We start from the raw sequence: 14883 nt of genomic DNA, 5'->3' as shown, positions 1-14883 counted from the left end.
CCGGATAGTTCTACCGCCTAATAGATAACAGCAGTGGTAGTCAAAAATGCTCATCAAAATGTTCGCCCGCGTATATGTTGTCTCCCCTTGCCCTGTCTGCTGTCCAGTTGGCTCCCAGGCACAAGTTTAACGCACGAGATGCAGCTACCAGCGTCATTTCCACATATTGAAACCAACCTCCTGTGCGGCTTCCTCAGTCTCGATGTTTACTGTTGTCTGTGTCTCTTTTCGTCATACATTGAAAGAGCCTCCGATTTCGCGTCAATTCCCTTATCTAATTAATACACAACTCCGCAATTATATTATTTTGCTTTAACTCTCTCGTTTCTTTTCTTCTCTTCTCTTCTCTTCTCTTTTCTTTTTCTTTTTCTTTTTCTTTTTCTTTTTTTTTTTTTTTTTTTGCAACTTCGCAAGAGGGTTTGCTCTCGCCTTCTCCCTTCTGTCGTTTTCTTCAATAGCCCCATTTGGACTTCATTAGTTAGTCCTATGTGGGGATAGGTTTGAATCCCAACCTCCGTCATGGATCCCATCGGAGAGGGCACGGAGGAAGATTTGCAGAGGCGACCCTCTAAGGATCCATCCTTGGATTCCGATCGTCTTGCAGTCGATTTGGTGCCAGCAGTGGCCCGCAATGACGCCCACAGCTTCAAGCGATGGATAAAGAGCATGCGGAAGAAGAGGACCCCAAATTACGACGGTCCCCCACGCTATGTCGTTGGATGGCCTGACGACGAGAGCAAAGACGAAAGCTATCGCATGTTTCCGCCGTTCTATCGTACCCAGCCAGATCAATCGTCCACCGCATCCTCGTCAAATCTGCATACGGTCAAGACGGCTAGTGTGACGAGCTTGAGCTTTCTTACCCGTCCCCGGACTAATACCCAGACTAGCACCCATAGAAGTGCATGCCATAGCAGTGCCTTTTCCGGATCAGATGCCAGGGTATCCATTGACAGCAACAGACTGACATCTACGCTGTCTCTCGATGAAGGAGCATGGAACCGTGCCGTTCAAAGACGCCAGGTAATTCAGGAGATTTTGGAAACTGAGGTTACGTATCTTGCAGGCTTAAAGGCACTTGCAGAGGTACGGTTGATGGCATTAAATATACCCCTTTCTTTAAACCCTACAACAAGGGTACTAACGCGTTTGAAAAGGTCCTTACTACCCTAGGGATTACTGAAACAGCATTGCAACGAAGCGCATTTGATCTCCTGAGTCTGCACGAAAGCCTCCTTACCAAATTACAGGAGGCAATGCCTCGCTCAGATAGATTTGTGGTTCCGATATGGGCCACTGCGCGCCGGCGTATTAAGTTTGGCAGCGTGGATGCTAGTTTGGCCAAGGCAAATCGCAAGTCGGTAACGACAAGAAAAATTCTTGAGCCTATTGATTCCCGGATCAAATCTTCAAAAGCCATCGCAGCAGAACCCAAAGAAGCCGCCGAGGTGGCTCGGATACTGCAATCAATGGTAATCCACTATTAATCCCTTCCACCCATTGCTTGGGCCAAATCCTAACTGAGCTTCCTCTTGCTCCAGCTTCCACAGTTTAAGCTCTATGAAGAGTACGGTGTCAAATATCAGCTTGTGTCAAAAGAGATAGAGCTGCTACGGAAGTCAATCACAAGCTGGGATGCTTTCGACCATGGGATTGAGGCTCTTCTGAAGAATCTGGCGTCAACTAATACCCGTGAAGCCATATCTAATCAGTGCTTCACGCTTGGTGATCTCCTCATGAAGGTTTGTTCCAATAGCTTATTTTTCTGGATTTAACAAGGCTGCCACTAACAATACTGTGTCACAGCCAATCCAACGGGTTTGCAAATATCAGTTATTCCTGGCAGAACTCCTCAAAAACACACCCGTGGCTGATTGCCCCTCCTCACATGCTATAATTGAGGGCGCTCTTCAGCGTACAGTTCTAGCATCGCAGGACATCAATCGTGCCACTGGGGACCCAGTTGCCAAAGATCGAATTCGGAAAACGATGCTTCTAGGAGAGAGGCTCGAATTCGCGAAGAAGGTATGGATCGAGACAGAGCCATCATGAATAATTGCTCTTTTCCCACGCTAATTGGTTTCAATTACAGGGTGATCGTAGTATCCTTCACGATTTTGGGCCCATTAAGGTTTGCGGAGTTCTGCATGTCGCTTATCAAATCAAAGAAGGGCTCGCAGGGGAATATATGGTGTGCTGCCTGTTTAGCAAATATCTTCTGCTAGCTACCGCATCCGAAGATTACAGAAAGTTCAATGCAGTAGCAGTAATTTACGTACCGGGAGTCAGGCTAGAGCCTGCAGACAATGGTACAGGTAAGTTGTAACACCGATCCGTCTGCACAACACACCTACCGGTAATGTGCTGACAGCGATTAGGTATTCATTGTTCGTATGCCCCCTTTTCCTGGAAAATGGTCTTTGAGATGAGAAAGCAAACTTTCGAAATAGTATTAACTGCATGCTCTGAGAGGGAGGCAAGCGGGTGGAAAGACAATCTGCTAAGACAGTCACTTGCTGAGACAGCTCATTCTTTGGATGAAAGTATTATTTTGCAGAAGTACTCCCCGATCCAGCTGGCCATGAAACCGTTGTCCGCGGTTGTTGTTGCCGGACAGGTGCATAACCTAGTTCGTCGATCATCGGTTCACGGTTCCTTGTTCAGCACGCCGTCCAATACAGATTGTGTTCGACTTCTCATCAAAGGAACACAAGCTGTACCCCATGACGGCCAGCCCAGAACATCCACCCTTCGTAGATCCCAATCTGTCCAACTCGCACGCCAGGTCGTTATCCTTACTCCCAAGAGACAAGATAGGATTCGGCTGGAAAAATGGCTCTATGACGTTTGGACCTGTGATGTTCTTCCGTACCCCGGAATGCCCGCATGGAGAGGAGAACATTTGATACGCTCATCGGCTGAATCTTTTATTCGAAGACTGAGTTCTCGTCGACCATTCACCAGGCGATCCAGCAGTCTCACCACCACTCTCACGGCTAAGTCCATTGAGCGTATCCCCACGTGCAAGGATGAGATCATCTGGGATGAAAAGGGGATCGATGAATCTGATTTATCAACTCCTAGTTCCAGCAATAGGTATGATGACATCCATGAAGAAAATCACGACCTGGACTATCGTTCGTGGGGTCCGGATCCTCAGCAACGAAGAGCACCAAAGGAACAGGGACGAGGGGGGAAGAAAAAGGCGGCCGGCTCTTTAAAGAGCGTGCTGAAACCACCAGCCAAGAAGAAATGGAGCGTTTCGATCTTCAAAGGAGCTTCTCCAACAGTACCCGCCATGGCCTCCTGATCACTTCTCCTGATGGTGGCGGCCCGAATTGTGGGTATTTTGCACGTGTGTACATACTATATAACCCGTTTCACGACTCAGAAAAGGCAACCAGGGGCATTTGGGGGGATAATTGGGGATAGGAGTTATTTCATGACGGATTGATTGAAGCGTTTATGGATGTATGAATGACAGTACGTAACGTTAGATAAGACAACTAGGTCCCTGCTACCTTTGTAGTTAACCTATGAGCAATGAGAAATGATATGAAACTGCAGGACGGAACGAAAATGCAATAATGAAATTTTCAATGGACGCCGGGTTTCTTTCACCTTGTTCGATGATTGGGGGGATCTGCGCCCCGCAGTTACGCAGCAGTTAACTAGTTAGTTAAATGTTCGGGATCAGGTGATCCCTATGACATTGTGCTCGTCCTTGTTCCAGTATAGACTACTGGCGATTAAGGCCTTTTTGCCATGCAGTGTAACAGTCAACTGGTTACCACAAGGAGTTGACATTATAATAACTTGTCAGTTTATGTTGGATTGGTTGCTCTTGTAATTGGGAGGAAAGGCTAGTTACTTCTGTAGATATACGCGGGGCGACCGCTCGGGGGCGACGGCATTCGCTAACTACGCCCCAAACAATATGATTTTACTAATCATGCAAATACTTCCGTAACTATATAATCAACCAATTTGCACGAAATATAACTATAGGTTGCGATCCACTGGGTTATGTCTCCCATGTAAATCCCGGAGCGGGAGCAAAATTTTTGTCGAACCTGTGCATATGTGCATAACATGTAAAATATGTTATGCAGATGAGCTACGCTGTTGTGGTCGTCCGACGGAGCCGCTAGACGCGGAAGTGATGACGTCGTTGAGCAGCCAGCTAAGCAATAGTGACATCAGCGTTAGGCGGGAATTCGCGAGCCGAGCATGTATCCCGGCGTCAGCAGGGGTTTGTCCTTGATATTGAGATATGCTTTGTGTTGGGTTTCAAAGGGAGGCGAGACGGGGATTTTTTTTTGTGTCAAAGGATATAAGATCGTTGGGCTTGCCGGCTCTCTCCTTTTAACTATAACCCTGGATTTGCATCAATTCAACTACAACTCGCAATTTTAATTCAATTTTTATTCTTTTGGAAGTCTATTGTAATAGCTTTCTCTTATATGTAACTAACTATATGACTACCATCTGTTGTTGATACATTGACGTTTTCTGTGCTTGAGTATCTCCTATCCACACCTGTCTAATAAAGCCCCGGGAAGCTACACGGCTTAACCCCAACTTGTGAGTCGTGAAAGCTGGATATCTATTCTTCACCTTGCTACTTGGAAAACTGACTCAAATGACCTTGTCCTCCTGGTTCTGGAATCACTTGGAAAGTACTGCATATACCCCTTTGCTATCCACAAACAATACCCGCATTCCGCAACAACGATATCATATCTATTTGGATTTAGAATCCACTGATTCTGAAAAAAATCCCGTCCGCTTTTCGAGTCTTCCATCTTCCCATAGCTGCAACGGACACCCGTTCAGTCAAGCTTCGAGTCAAATCAAATAAAATAAAAAACCGCTTATACCAACGAAAAGCAAAGAAATTGGAAAAGAAATCATGACTCGCGGAAACGTCAGTGTCTATAAGGTCTTCTACAAGGGCACCTACGATGACTATCTCGTCTTTATCGATGACGTTGCGACCCTCAACAAATGGAGGAAGGACCGCTCTATCCCGCTGGCGCAAGTCGTGAGTGGATTTCGGGTCTTTGTTACACATCGGTATGCTTTCTTTCGGTGGTTTTCCGTTCCCCATGCTTTCCATCTCTTCACGCGTGATCGCCCCCTTTCTTCCCGTTTGTTCGCTATTTGAGACACAATATATCCCACAAGGTAATGTACGGTTATTGACATGTTTTCTGGTTCTGTTCCTAGACATGGAGCCCAGGGCATCCATGACGGGGCCAGCAAGGCCATGTTGGAGAATGAGTTTGGGACATCGAGCGAAGATGAGTGCATTATGAAGATCTTGGAAAAGGGGGAAATACAGGAGACTGAGGTATGGATCTCTCTTTTGTCATTCTTGCCCCTGGAGAGTTACATCCGCTATATTTTTACTTTTTCGTCTTCTTCATTCCGCAGTCTGAGTCCGATGTGGTGTCTATTGTATCATTACAAGAGAGAGAACGTATGAACTAACTCTATATGAACAGACTCACGAACGGAACGCAACGAGGAACGAGACTATGGGTTCAAGAGTTGCTCATTAGTTGTGTGATTAGTTGACATTCTTCTCTGTAGCAGAGATCTGCCTAGGGGAGAGAAGTTAGAAAGTGGAGTCCTCTAAAGTCTGGTATTTTGGGATTGATATTATTGATTGTAGTAGTAGTAGTAGTAGTAGTAGTAGTAGTAGTCGAATTGAAACACTGTACAAAAAATATCCCTGAAGGGATTGGGAGGGGGGTTTGGGGGAGAGGGAAGCTTGAAGATGCTCTGAAGTCCTTGATTCTCCATATTCAAATTTTTTTATCTACCCTAATTACCCTTTGCATGATGGTGACTTGCTCCGTAGTAGATTATTGTATGAATATCAATTACATGGACTTACTATTCTCTCTTTTGATTTCCTCCTTCCAACAATCGTGTCGTACTCTATCGAAAGGCGTGTCTTTTCCAACGTCTTTTGGAGTGTAGAGAGCATCTGAAGCATGTTTGAGCGGTGGTTGGAATTAATATAAATTGAACAAGCCGCAAGTTTGCATACGAATTGTATTTCATACGATATTACTCAGAACTTAAGCATTTAGCATCGTCACTTCCCACAGACAAAAAGATATACCGATCATTCATAACATGTTATCATCACATCAAATTGGCTGTTAGGAGACTCGGGAAGAAAGAGACCGGAAAGGGGTGTTATATGACCAGGGGAATAGGATGTGTTGAGATAAGAATGAAATTAAAGTTAATATCAAAACCAAGCAGTTATTATCCTTCCCAGTTCGACTTGCTCATAGTCAGGGTATGGGGTAAGTCTTCCGCCGAACTACACTCTCCAATCACTGTCGTTTCCCACCACCCAGACTCTCCTGAATCTTCTCACCGATCATGTTACCAACTTTACCCATCACCTTATCAGTGACAGTTTCTATATGGCCAAAGGTGGAGTTAGCCAAGGGGTATTTGCAACGAATTGTGAGAAACATGTCCCAACCAAAGAAACAGAGGAATTCATTTGAACGCACCCTTTTTATCGCTAGAGGCCCCGTATCCGCCAGAAGTCTTCGAGCCATAAGTTTCACCTTCATCACGTCTACCTGAGCTGAAAGAGTGCTTGTTGCGATTAGATGAATCATAAGAGTCATCATCGTCGCGTCGGTTGGTGCTGGACCCATACGAGGAGGTCATTTTGTTACGATCGTCGGAGCCAGAGGAATTCTTGTTGCTTCCGTAGGTATCGTTACGATTGCTTCCATCATAGCCAGAGGAGCCGTGAGAGCTCTTTTTCTCATTGGAGGAGTTGTAAGAATCATTTACAGTGGAGGGGGCTGTGGAGCCATAGGAGGACACGTTGTTGCGATTGCTGGACCCATAAGAGTCACTGACACCGGCACGACCAGAGGAGTCGTAGGAATCGCCGGCCCCTGCGCGGCCGGAAGACCCGTAGGAATTGTTGTCGCGTTCGCTAAATCCATGGGTGTCGCTCACCCCAGTGCGATTGGAAGAGCCATAGGAGTCGTTATCATGCTTGCTTGAACCGTATGTGTCACTTCGTCCAGAAGCTCCGTATGAATCATGGCCTCCTGGGCGGCTAGTGGAGCCATAAGAGTCGTCATCATCACGCCTGGTCGACCCATATGAATTGTTGCCCCTGCCAGATCCATAGTTATCGCTACCACTTGAGCGACCAGAGGATCCGTAGGAGTCGTTATCACGTGTGTTGGAGCTGTATGTTTCATTCTGTCCAGAGGAGCCATAGCTATCCTCATTGCGACGGCCCTAGAGATATTGTGAGTAAATTGTGTAGCGAGAATCGATAGGGACATACGTTGACTCACGTAGCTGTCACTGCCTCTGTTGTTGTAAGACATTTTTAGTATGAATGGTGGTGCAGGAGAGAATCAAGAGAAGCGGAATGATTTAGTTTTGAAATGAAATTTCAATCAAATCAAGCAGGGTCCAATGCTTTTAAAATAGTTATCATATGGGTGTATCCAAGAAAGAATGGCAGAACACAAGCAAAACCAACAAAGCAAGGCAGGAGAGAAACAGATATTTATCTTTCACCAACACAGCCGCCCACGCCCGATAGAGGTGGTAATAATGATGTGCATGGAACGCCGCTAGATCCTGTATGGCAAGCGTCGCCACCAGCTAGCAGCAAGCGTGGGTTCAAAGAGGGGATGACACAGCCAGCTGAGAAGGGTAGCCTGTCCAGTTCGAGCGATTCCTCGATAGTGCCAGCAGCCCAGAACATGCAGGATGGAGTTCACATTCCTCAGTTCCGATAGGGACGGGCATTGGATCTCTGGGCGGCGGACGTTTTGATGATAATATCCTTACACAAATGCCCAGTGGATTAAATATTCCTTTGGGACAAGCAAAGCTAACCGATCTGAAAACTCATCTAGCAGAGGCCAATGGAAGAGTCTCGCTCTCGATTCCGTTCTGCCCCCTCCCCAGCTAGGATCTAGGGACCAGCCGGTAGACAGTTGGTGGTTCTGCATGCTTTGAAGAGCAGCGGTTTGAGGTCTCCCACGGAATAGTTCAGGTTAGGCTTGGGATTCGGCGCAAGAATTCGAAGTTTTCAGTTAACTAAAATACTCAGCGCATTTTTCACTTAAGCTTGGCAGGGAAGCAGATGTGTGGTGGCGAGATGCATTACGTTTGCCGAAGACAGCAACTTAGAAGCGTAGCTCGACAAAGCACGCAAGGTGGTGGAGTTTGATGTCAATAATGCTGGTTGGATAGTCCCACTGGCGGTCGTCGACTCGCCGGCCAGTGAAGTTGAGGATGCAGTTGTGGTGTGGCTGTGCGACTGCCACTAGCCTCAGTGACATCGTTAGCAGCCCACGGATTATTCACCAAGGCAACTATGTGTGCTAGTTAACTAACTGGAAAATTTGGGAGATGACTGGAAGATGACCTGAGGGCGAGGATGACTCAAGAAGGTCGGCGTTGTTATGAACATAACTAACGTATCAGTGGTTGCTTGGCTAACCAACCAAAGAACCGGTGAATATCTCTATCCTACCGGGCAAATTGGTGTACGTGCGATTGCAGTCAAAGCCTCTGCGCTATTTTTCTCGGGATGCTGCTAGCACCTACACTCTTCGAAATTAACCCTGAAACAATTGCTGGTGGGTAATTGAAGTTCCTCCAAATCGATGACGCTGTCATTCAAGCGAGGAAAGGATATGGATGACGGATATTCTGTTGCCGTGTCAGAACGGGCGGAGGAGACCCACAGTTCGCTTGGCTTTGAAAGGCACAAAGTCATGATCTTTCTTGGTCGCACCTCCGCCGTTGTGGCAAATAAATGGATGTGATTTGTGTATTTCTTACAGCAGGGATCGCCTCAGTGAATAGGGAATTGGGCCTATCCAACAAGGGCCAGGGGAAAACGACAGAAGAAATTTGTTAATCAAATAACATCTCAATGCCACGCTTCGCCGACCCCCGCAAATCCTCTGAATGTGTTCGATTTCTATTCTCTTGAGATGCCGGTCTATTTGCAAAGAGAACTGGAAGAAAAGAGGCCCGAGATGTCGAAGCAATTTGATTGGAAAGTTGGTTCAGAGATGGTGGAATATGTAACAGCATTCCACTGCTCTATGCATGGCGATTTCACTTCTTGTCTTGATTACGGAACCGCGACTCGAGGATTGGCCATTAGCATTACGGAACTGCCCCCCGTTCTCCCAAGTGCCTGGAAATGTATGTCCATCGGGATACCAAGGCACAATATCAGATCATACTGGAACATGGGAGCCAGTTTCTTCTGGGATTAGAGCTATCTTTTGCGGTCCGCAAGACTAGTCCCTGCGGAAGACAAAGGCCGAGCGAGATATGGTGTTGATTCTACTCCAGAATCTCTCTCTCGTTCAGTGTTCGGTGGGTGCCCCCACACATTGACGCTCAGCCGAGGTTAATGGCACAGTGAATTTAGCTATTTGGGCCTCCCGCGTCCTAGATCGTGTTTCACTGACAAAAATTCCATTCAATCAGCATTAATAGAAAAAGAGGGTCTTTCGGCCGTCTCACTTTCAGAACATCAGCAAATTTGGACGGGATAAAAACTTCTTATACGGAGGCGGAAGGTTTGGTGCAGAGTTTAAATCCCCACTAGACATCTTCGCATGAACATGTGCTGATTTCTGTTCGCATTGCTGTTCAGATCTCGGCTGATTGTTAAATATCAGAATACCGAGGACGGAACATTGCAAAATGGGAAATGAAAAAGGAGAAACGGGTTTAATAGGAAAAAAGGCCATTATATAGACAAATAAATATTTTGGCTTATATTTAGTTACCAAAATCGAGAAACCATTCATCATTAGGCGTGCGTGTACATATATAGTATGTATCTTATTTCCCCACACCAACATTGGAAGATCCTAACAAGATGAGAAAAGAGTTCCGAAAAATCTCCATAGACTTAGTTACATACATCAGCGGTTTTGCAAAATTTGATTCCTTAATCGAAAATACGAACACAGACAGAAGGAGTTAGATCCGGTCATTTCTTCTTTCAGAGAAAGTTTCTATCGACAGTGAACTAACTCACATTCAGCGAAACAAAGAGGAAAAGAAATGTAAACAAGTATTTGAAGACCACAGTCGGATAGAAAGGGAAATCGTTCGACATGGGAGCTGAGATCTAGCGAAAATAGATCAAAATGTGAATGGGAACACCGCCTTCAGTCAGCCACTGCTTCGTAACCAGTTGTAAAGCGCATTTGGAGACAAGCAAAAGGAATGCAGAGACAGAAATACAGAAACGGGGGCCATCATTGCAAATCATACATGTGAGAAAGAGGGTATAACGCTTTAACAGAACAACATGACAAGAGGGGGGAAATACCATACACACAAATAACCAACTTATGTATATAACTACCAAGAAAGCTCGTCGGTTTGGCAGAATTGGGTGCGTGAGCAATCTGCCTATATAAAAGGAGTATATAACGTACCTGATAGATCCAAACACGCTGCACCTTAGTTGATCAGAAGTGCTCTTTCCAAAACCTGAACCTGACTTCGTTGGTAGTACAGTCTTTGGCGGCCTTTTTGATCAACTTAGCTGCCGGATTGGGCCCACAAAAGTAGACACCGACATCCGTCCGCAATGAAGCGTCTAATCCGGCCATATAAGTTTGATCAATCAGGCCATTCCTCAGAGCTGAAAAGAACCGCTGAAAGTCCGGTCGGCCGAATTTGGTCCCTGTCCGTAACTCCGTGAGAGGATCAACTTCTTGACCAACAGAGTTGAGATATATATTGGCAGCAGTATCCTGGTCGAAACGTTGTGTGAGATAGGTGTGAATGCGTAAGAACTCTTGCCCGGCACCGGCATTCTGTGCTGACTGGGATTCTAATGATGAAAGAAGGGCATGGAACCATTCGAACGAGCTAGTGTCCTTGCAGACCCAGATAAATTCGACACGGCGCAGGCGTGGTGGTGGATTTGGTGATGCTCGTAGATGCCAAATGTTTTTGAGAATAGAAGCCCATGGGGTGACGCCAATACCTGTTCCAATTAGGATGGCGATTTCATTGTCAAACACGTCTTCAGCGGGAGCTCCGTAAGGTCCATCGATTCGAATGTTCGGCATTGTTTGTCCGTTCTGCATTGCGATTTCGTACATCCCCAGTGGGTCAAGACCATCAATATCTTTTGCTTGCTGCGGTCCACAACCTAGACGGTTACCCAATTGTTTTGTCCAATCTCCAACTTGTCTTATGTGAAGGCTAACATAAGGATCAAATGGGCATGAAGTGATTGTGAAAGGATGCCATTGTGCTTTTGAGACGTCCGGAACATTGATGAATAGCCATTGTCCTGCCTTGTAACGGAAACTGGGCTTATAAAACTGGATTTCCATGGCATCTGTGTTACAGAAAAATCGGTTATTATGCCAGCTGGGTAGAATGTTTAGAGTGATACATACCATATGGATGTCTGACGACTTTTGTGATTTCCGAAGGTTTCGCAGCCCGTATTTCCCGATAGAGCCTTTCGAATAAGTAAATTCCCCCTCCCCACAGCTCCCATCTCCAGCCTTCGTAACCGATGCAATGGGTCCAAAAGTCCTTTCCCGCAAACGGCGAAAATGGGTTGACAGTATCTCGGACGAAGCAACCTGTGGCATGCGTGTAAAGCCCCAGCATAAATGGAATGAAAAGATGGTGCGTGTACCAAAAAGTTTCAAAAGCCTGCTGCCGAATGCGATGATGCGCAGTGGTGTACATCAATAGCATGCAGAGAAGCATTACATGGCCTGTCACTCCGCCAGCTTGGGTGTAGTGAATCTGAACAGCAGTCTCTTTTCGGACTTGACTTTTCTCGACATTGAAAAAGCTGTAGAATCTGTTAGTCATCCCTTGACCTCCACAAGTTTAAAGATCCAGAGAGTAAACATACTTCACATAATGAGCGGTAGTATGGACAATGGAGAAGAAAAGCAAAGAATATGCCACCTGCCGATGGAACCACTGGGATTCATCCAAAGGAAGCCAACGAAATTTCGGTCGAACCATTCTCACGAGAGTCCTACACATAGGTAAGAGAATAAGTGCCCCATCAATTGAGAGCACCAAACCAGCACCACGAGAAATCCACACTGAAAATCCCAACGTATTCAGGGGGGCCAAACGGGCATCACTGATTTGCTTCCACCTGTTTAGTATGTCAGCGTATGTCATCCAATACAAACATGCCTATCATAGGAAGAAGATCAGTTTTACTTACCATCCAAAGATAAACATGCCGATATGCATTCCATGAAACAGGACGTAGAAGAGGATCTTGGATGCACTGAAATTTGATTTCCACCACACACGATCCATGGCCGCGAAAAAAAGTCAATGGTTCGATCGATGGGTTAAAGAGCAACAAATGGAACAAGCTATGCAAAATGGAGTATAAGAGATACTTTATAGAGGCAAAAAGGAAGGAATGACGACCAGCGATCCCTGAGAAAAGAACGAGCCCGGATACCAAAGGCGATGCCTTCTGGGGAGAGCAGCCAGTACACTGACAACCAAAGGTAACGGAAGATAAACCAAAAGGGCTCCGAAGAAAGAGAAAGGAAAGAGATGGAAGGTAGCTGAGGTAGTACTTTAGTCTTAATGGCGGCTCTCCGGCGCCGGTCCCGCCTTGAGTGTGATAATAGACCGAAATATTAAACTGTAATATCACGGACCATAATCTCACTTTCGAGGGCTGCCCCCCTCTCCTGGAACCTCTTCGAACGCCCTCAGGACCAACGCCGCTTGCTCTCCTGTTTCTCCAGTACCAATTGGTTCTGAACTTTGTTCAATCCGCACTGTAGCACTATCCATGTATCCACAATAGCCATACGCTTGATACACGAAAATTATCTCAAGAGCCGAATTCCTCCTTAGTTCGCCCGACACCTCCCCGCTATGCCCTTGTGGTAATCAAATGATGGTAGAGATATCGATTGGAAAGGAGCTTGCAGTGAACAGAGTCTGTTTCCCCCGCGCTGATGAAGCTGTAACTGTGTTGTGGCGTATGTGGGAGAAATGATGGACGGGAATGGTCGCTCGTTTGGGACAGGAATGCAAACCGAGGAAAACCAGATCAGGAACAAATGCAACGGTGGCGCAGTTTGAGAATTGTTGGAGTTATGCCTGTTCTATAGGGATTTGGGATTCCCCCCCGTTTCTGAGGCACTGATGAGACAACCCTAAGCGCGTCTAGGAATCAGCTGGATTTTCGAGCTGGCTTCGCCGCAGGTTTATTCCGCTGGCAATCAGCACCCTAGAGAAATCGCTTCTTGTTGGAATTTCTATTACTTAGTATTATTATTATTGTATCTGCCTTGATGAGTTTGGTTTGTGGTTATTGTTGTCGCCGTTCGTAGTGGTGATGGTGTAGCAGAAGTGCTTGTGGTTGTAGTTACGCCTTTCCGGAGTGGGATGTGGTTTGATGAAGCTCTCGTAACGGCGCTGGTTGCGGCGCTGGTAGCCAACGGTTGGACCAACTCGTCTTCTCAATCCCAGTCCAGCCTTGGAATACAGCAAAGTCCACGAGATTCTACAACTGTGTCTTGCAAAAGATTGGCTCCGGTCTCGGGTGTGTTCTTCAGCAGTTTTGATGCAGAATTTCTGTGCAGATAGTAACCGCGCCGTGCCCAGCTGCTGGGTTACCTGGTTGAACAAACAGGATATTCGGATCTTCAGGAGGCCGTTTACCAGAACAGAAAAAGATCGGAAAACATCAGAAATGGATGTGATAGATCTAGGTACGCTAATTGTTGGGGGAAAGGGCTTTGAAATGTAAATGCGGGCAGTTAATCTTTCTCTATAGACACTCCCTTCTAAGCGAAATGGATGAGGCCCAAGGCGGACAAATTCTCTCCCGTAGCGTCAACCCAAGGGTGGCAGCAGTTCCTGCTCATAAGTGGTCATATATTGAAGACAAGTCTCATTCTCCCATCCAATGACCTTCTATGCTGCTAAGAGCGAACCCGCCATGATTGAATTGATTGTTCGCGGCCTTGGCGAGTGATTCCACTATCTCTCCCCAAAGTCAAAATGAAAATAAGTAACTTGCTAAATTCACCTGCGTGTTCAATTCAGATAAATTGGCAATCGGCCCTAGTTCCTCGAGTGCAAAGGGTCCCTCTATGCGGCATCGCGGATGTGCCAACAAAACCAGGGGATCCATTGGTAGGCTAATTAACGGAAATGCGAGGCCATGCTCTCTCCCTTCCTGTTGGAATTTCAGTTTTCCAAGCAGACGTCGAGCTTTCTCCAACCACCCAAAAGAATTGGAGAGGGGTAACTGACTGAGGCCTGTGTGATTTGTCGCAGTTTGAAAGGAAGACTAAAAATGCTAGTCGCTGAGAGAGTTTGTGTCAACCAGTTGTGACATTCATGCTGGCCATTGCTTCGGCGTCCCGGCCGATCCATCGAACAAGGTCTGAACCGGCCAATGAAGTGCATTCTGCAAGCGCTCAATCACCCTCGGCGCCGCTTGGCAGCCGAGTGTATCTTTTCTATTTTTGTCAAAACCCAGCCAACTCCTCGAGATGAGACCGACACGAGGAAGTCTTCAGACACATATCGCTCTGGTGCCAGTGGTGGAAATCAGATGAAAAACCTTCCAGCTCAAGATAACTAAAATACGGGTCGGGGGGGGGGGGGGGGGGGGGGGGGAGAAATACTGCTAAGAAACATTTAAAAAATCTTACCGCATACATTTGTCTCGTTTCTTCTGAGCGGAGGATAGTACCACTAATCCATGGAATGGACACGAGCCATTCTCAATAATACAACTGATCTTGGGTGGTAGTACTATACCATGTCCTGAAAGGGGACCTGAATACCCCAAAGAACTGT

The 14883-nt window shown here is 46.3% G+C and overlaps 6 protein-coding genes across 6 annotated transcripts; 3 read left to right on the top strand and 3 right to left on the bottom strand.

Annotated features, from left to right (window-relative positions):
• Positions 1-519: 519 nt before the first annotated feature.
• PAAG_04648 (hypothetical protein) lies at positions 520-3310 on the top strand (the record flags this gene model as incomplete). The annotated part of the gene is made up of 6 exons (XM_015845326.1): positions 520-1086; positions 1158-1472; positions 1542-1742; positions 1807-2025; positions 2093-2315; positions 2379-3310. The coding sequence occupies 6 exons, from the start codon at positions 520-522 to the stop codon at positions 3308-3310; spliced, it is 2457 nt and encodes an 818-aa protein (XP_015699552.1).
• Positions 3311-4912: 1602 nt separating this feature from the next.
• On the top strand, positions 4913-5564 carry PAAG_04647 (hypothetical protein; the record flags this gene model as incomplete). Its single annotated transcript, XM_002793691.2, has 3 exons — positions 4913-5076; positions 5230-5353; positions 5508-5564. 3 exons carry the CDS (start codon positions 4913-4915, stop codon positions 5562-5564), a joined length of 345 nt encoding a protein of 114 aa, XP_002793737.1.
• Positions 5565-6353: 789 nt separating this feature from the next.
• Positions 6354-7385, bottom strand: PAAG_04646 (mold-specific protein MS95; the record flags this gene model as incomplete). The annotated part of the gene is made up of 3 exons (XM_002793690.1): positions 6354-6442; positions 6540-7293; positions 7353-7385. The coding sequence occupies 3 exons, from the start codon at positions 7383-7385 to the stop codon at positions 6354-6356; spliced, it is 876 nt and encodes a 291-aa protein (XP_002793736.1).
• Positions 7386-7445: 60 nt separating this feature from the next.
• Positions 7446-7805, top strand: PAAG_11905 (hypothetical protein; the record flags this gene model as incomplete). The annotated part of the gene is made up of 1 exon (XM_015847472.1): positions 7446-7805. The coding sequence occupies one exon, from the start codon at positions 7446-7448 to the stop codon at positions 7803-7805; it is 360 nt and encodes a 119-aa protein (XP_015702960.1).
• A 2715-nt stretch (positions 7806-10520) lies between these two features.
• Positions 10521-12363, bottom strand: PAAG_04645 (cytochrome b-245 heavy chain subunit beta; the record flags this gene model as incomplete). The annotated part of the gene is made up of 4 exons (XM_002793689.1): positions 10521-11404; positions 11466-11875; positions 11939-12193; positions 12266-12363. The coding sequence occupies 4 exons, from the start codon at positions 12361-12363 to the stop codon at positions 10521-10523; spliced, it is 1647 nt and encodes a 548-aa protein (XP_002793735.1).
• A 984-nt stretch (positions 12364-13347) lies between these two features.
• Positions 13348-14487, bottom strand: PAAG_11904 (hypothetical protein; the record flags this gene model as incomplete). The annotated part of the gene is made up of 2 exons (XM_015847471.1): positions 13348-13689; positions 14332-14487. 2 exons carry the CDS (start codon positions 14485-14487, stop codon positions 13348-13350), a joined length of 498 nt encoding a protein of 165 aa, XP_015702959.1.
• Between the last annotated feature and the right edge of the window lie 396 nt (positions 14488-14883).

This window comes from Paracoccidioides lutzii (assembly GCF_000150705.2).
Source record: "Paracoccidioides lutzii Pb01 unplaced genomic scaffold supercont2.11, whole genome shotgun sequence".
NCBI classification, from domain to species: Eukaryota; Fungi; Ascomycota; class Eurotiomycetes; order Onygenales; family Ajellomycetaceae; genus Paracoccidioides; species Paracoccidioides lutzii.
The sequence above is the reverse complement of the archived record's forward strand: the minus strand, read 5'-3'. Positions and strand labels throughout refer to the sequence as shown.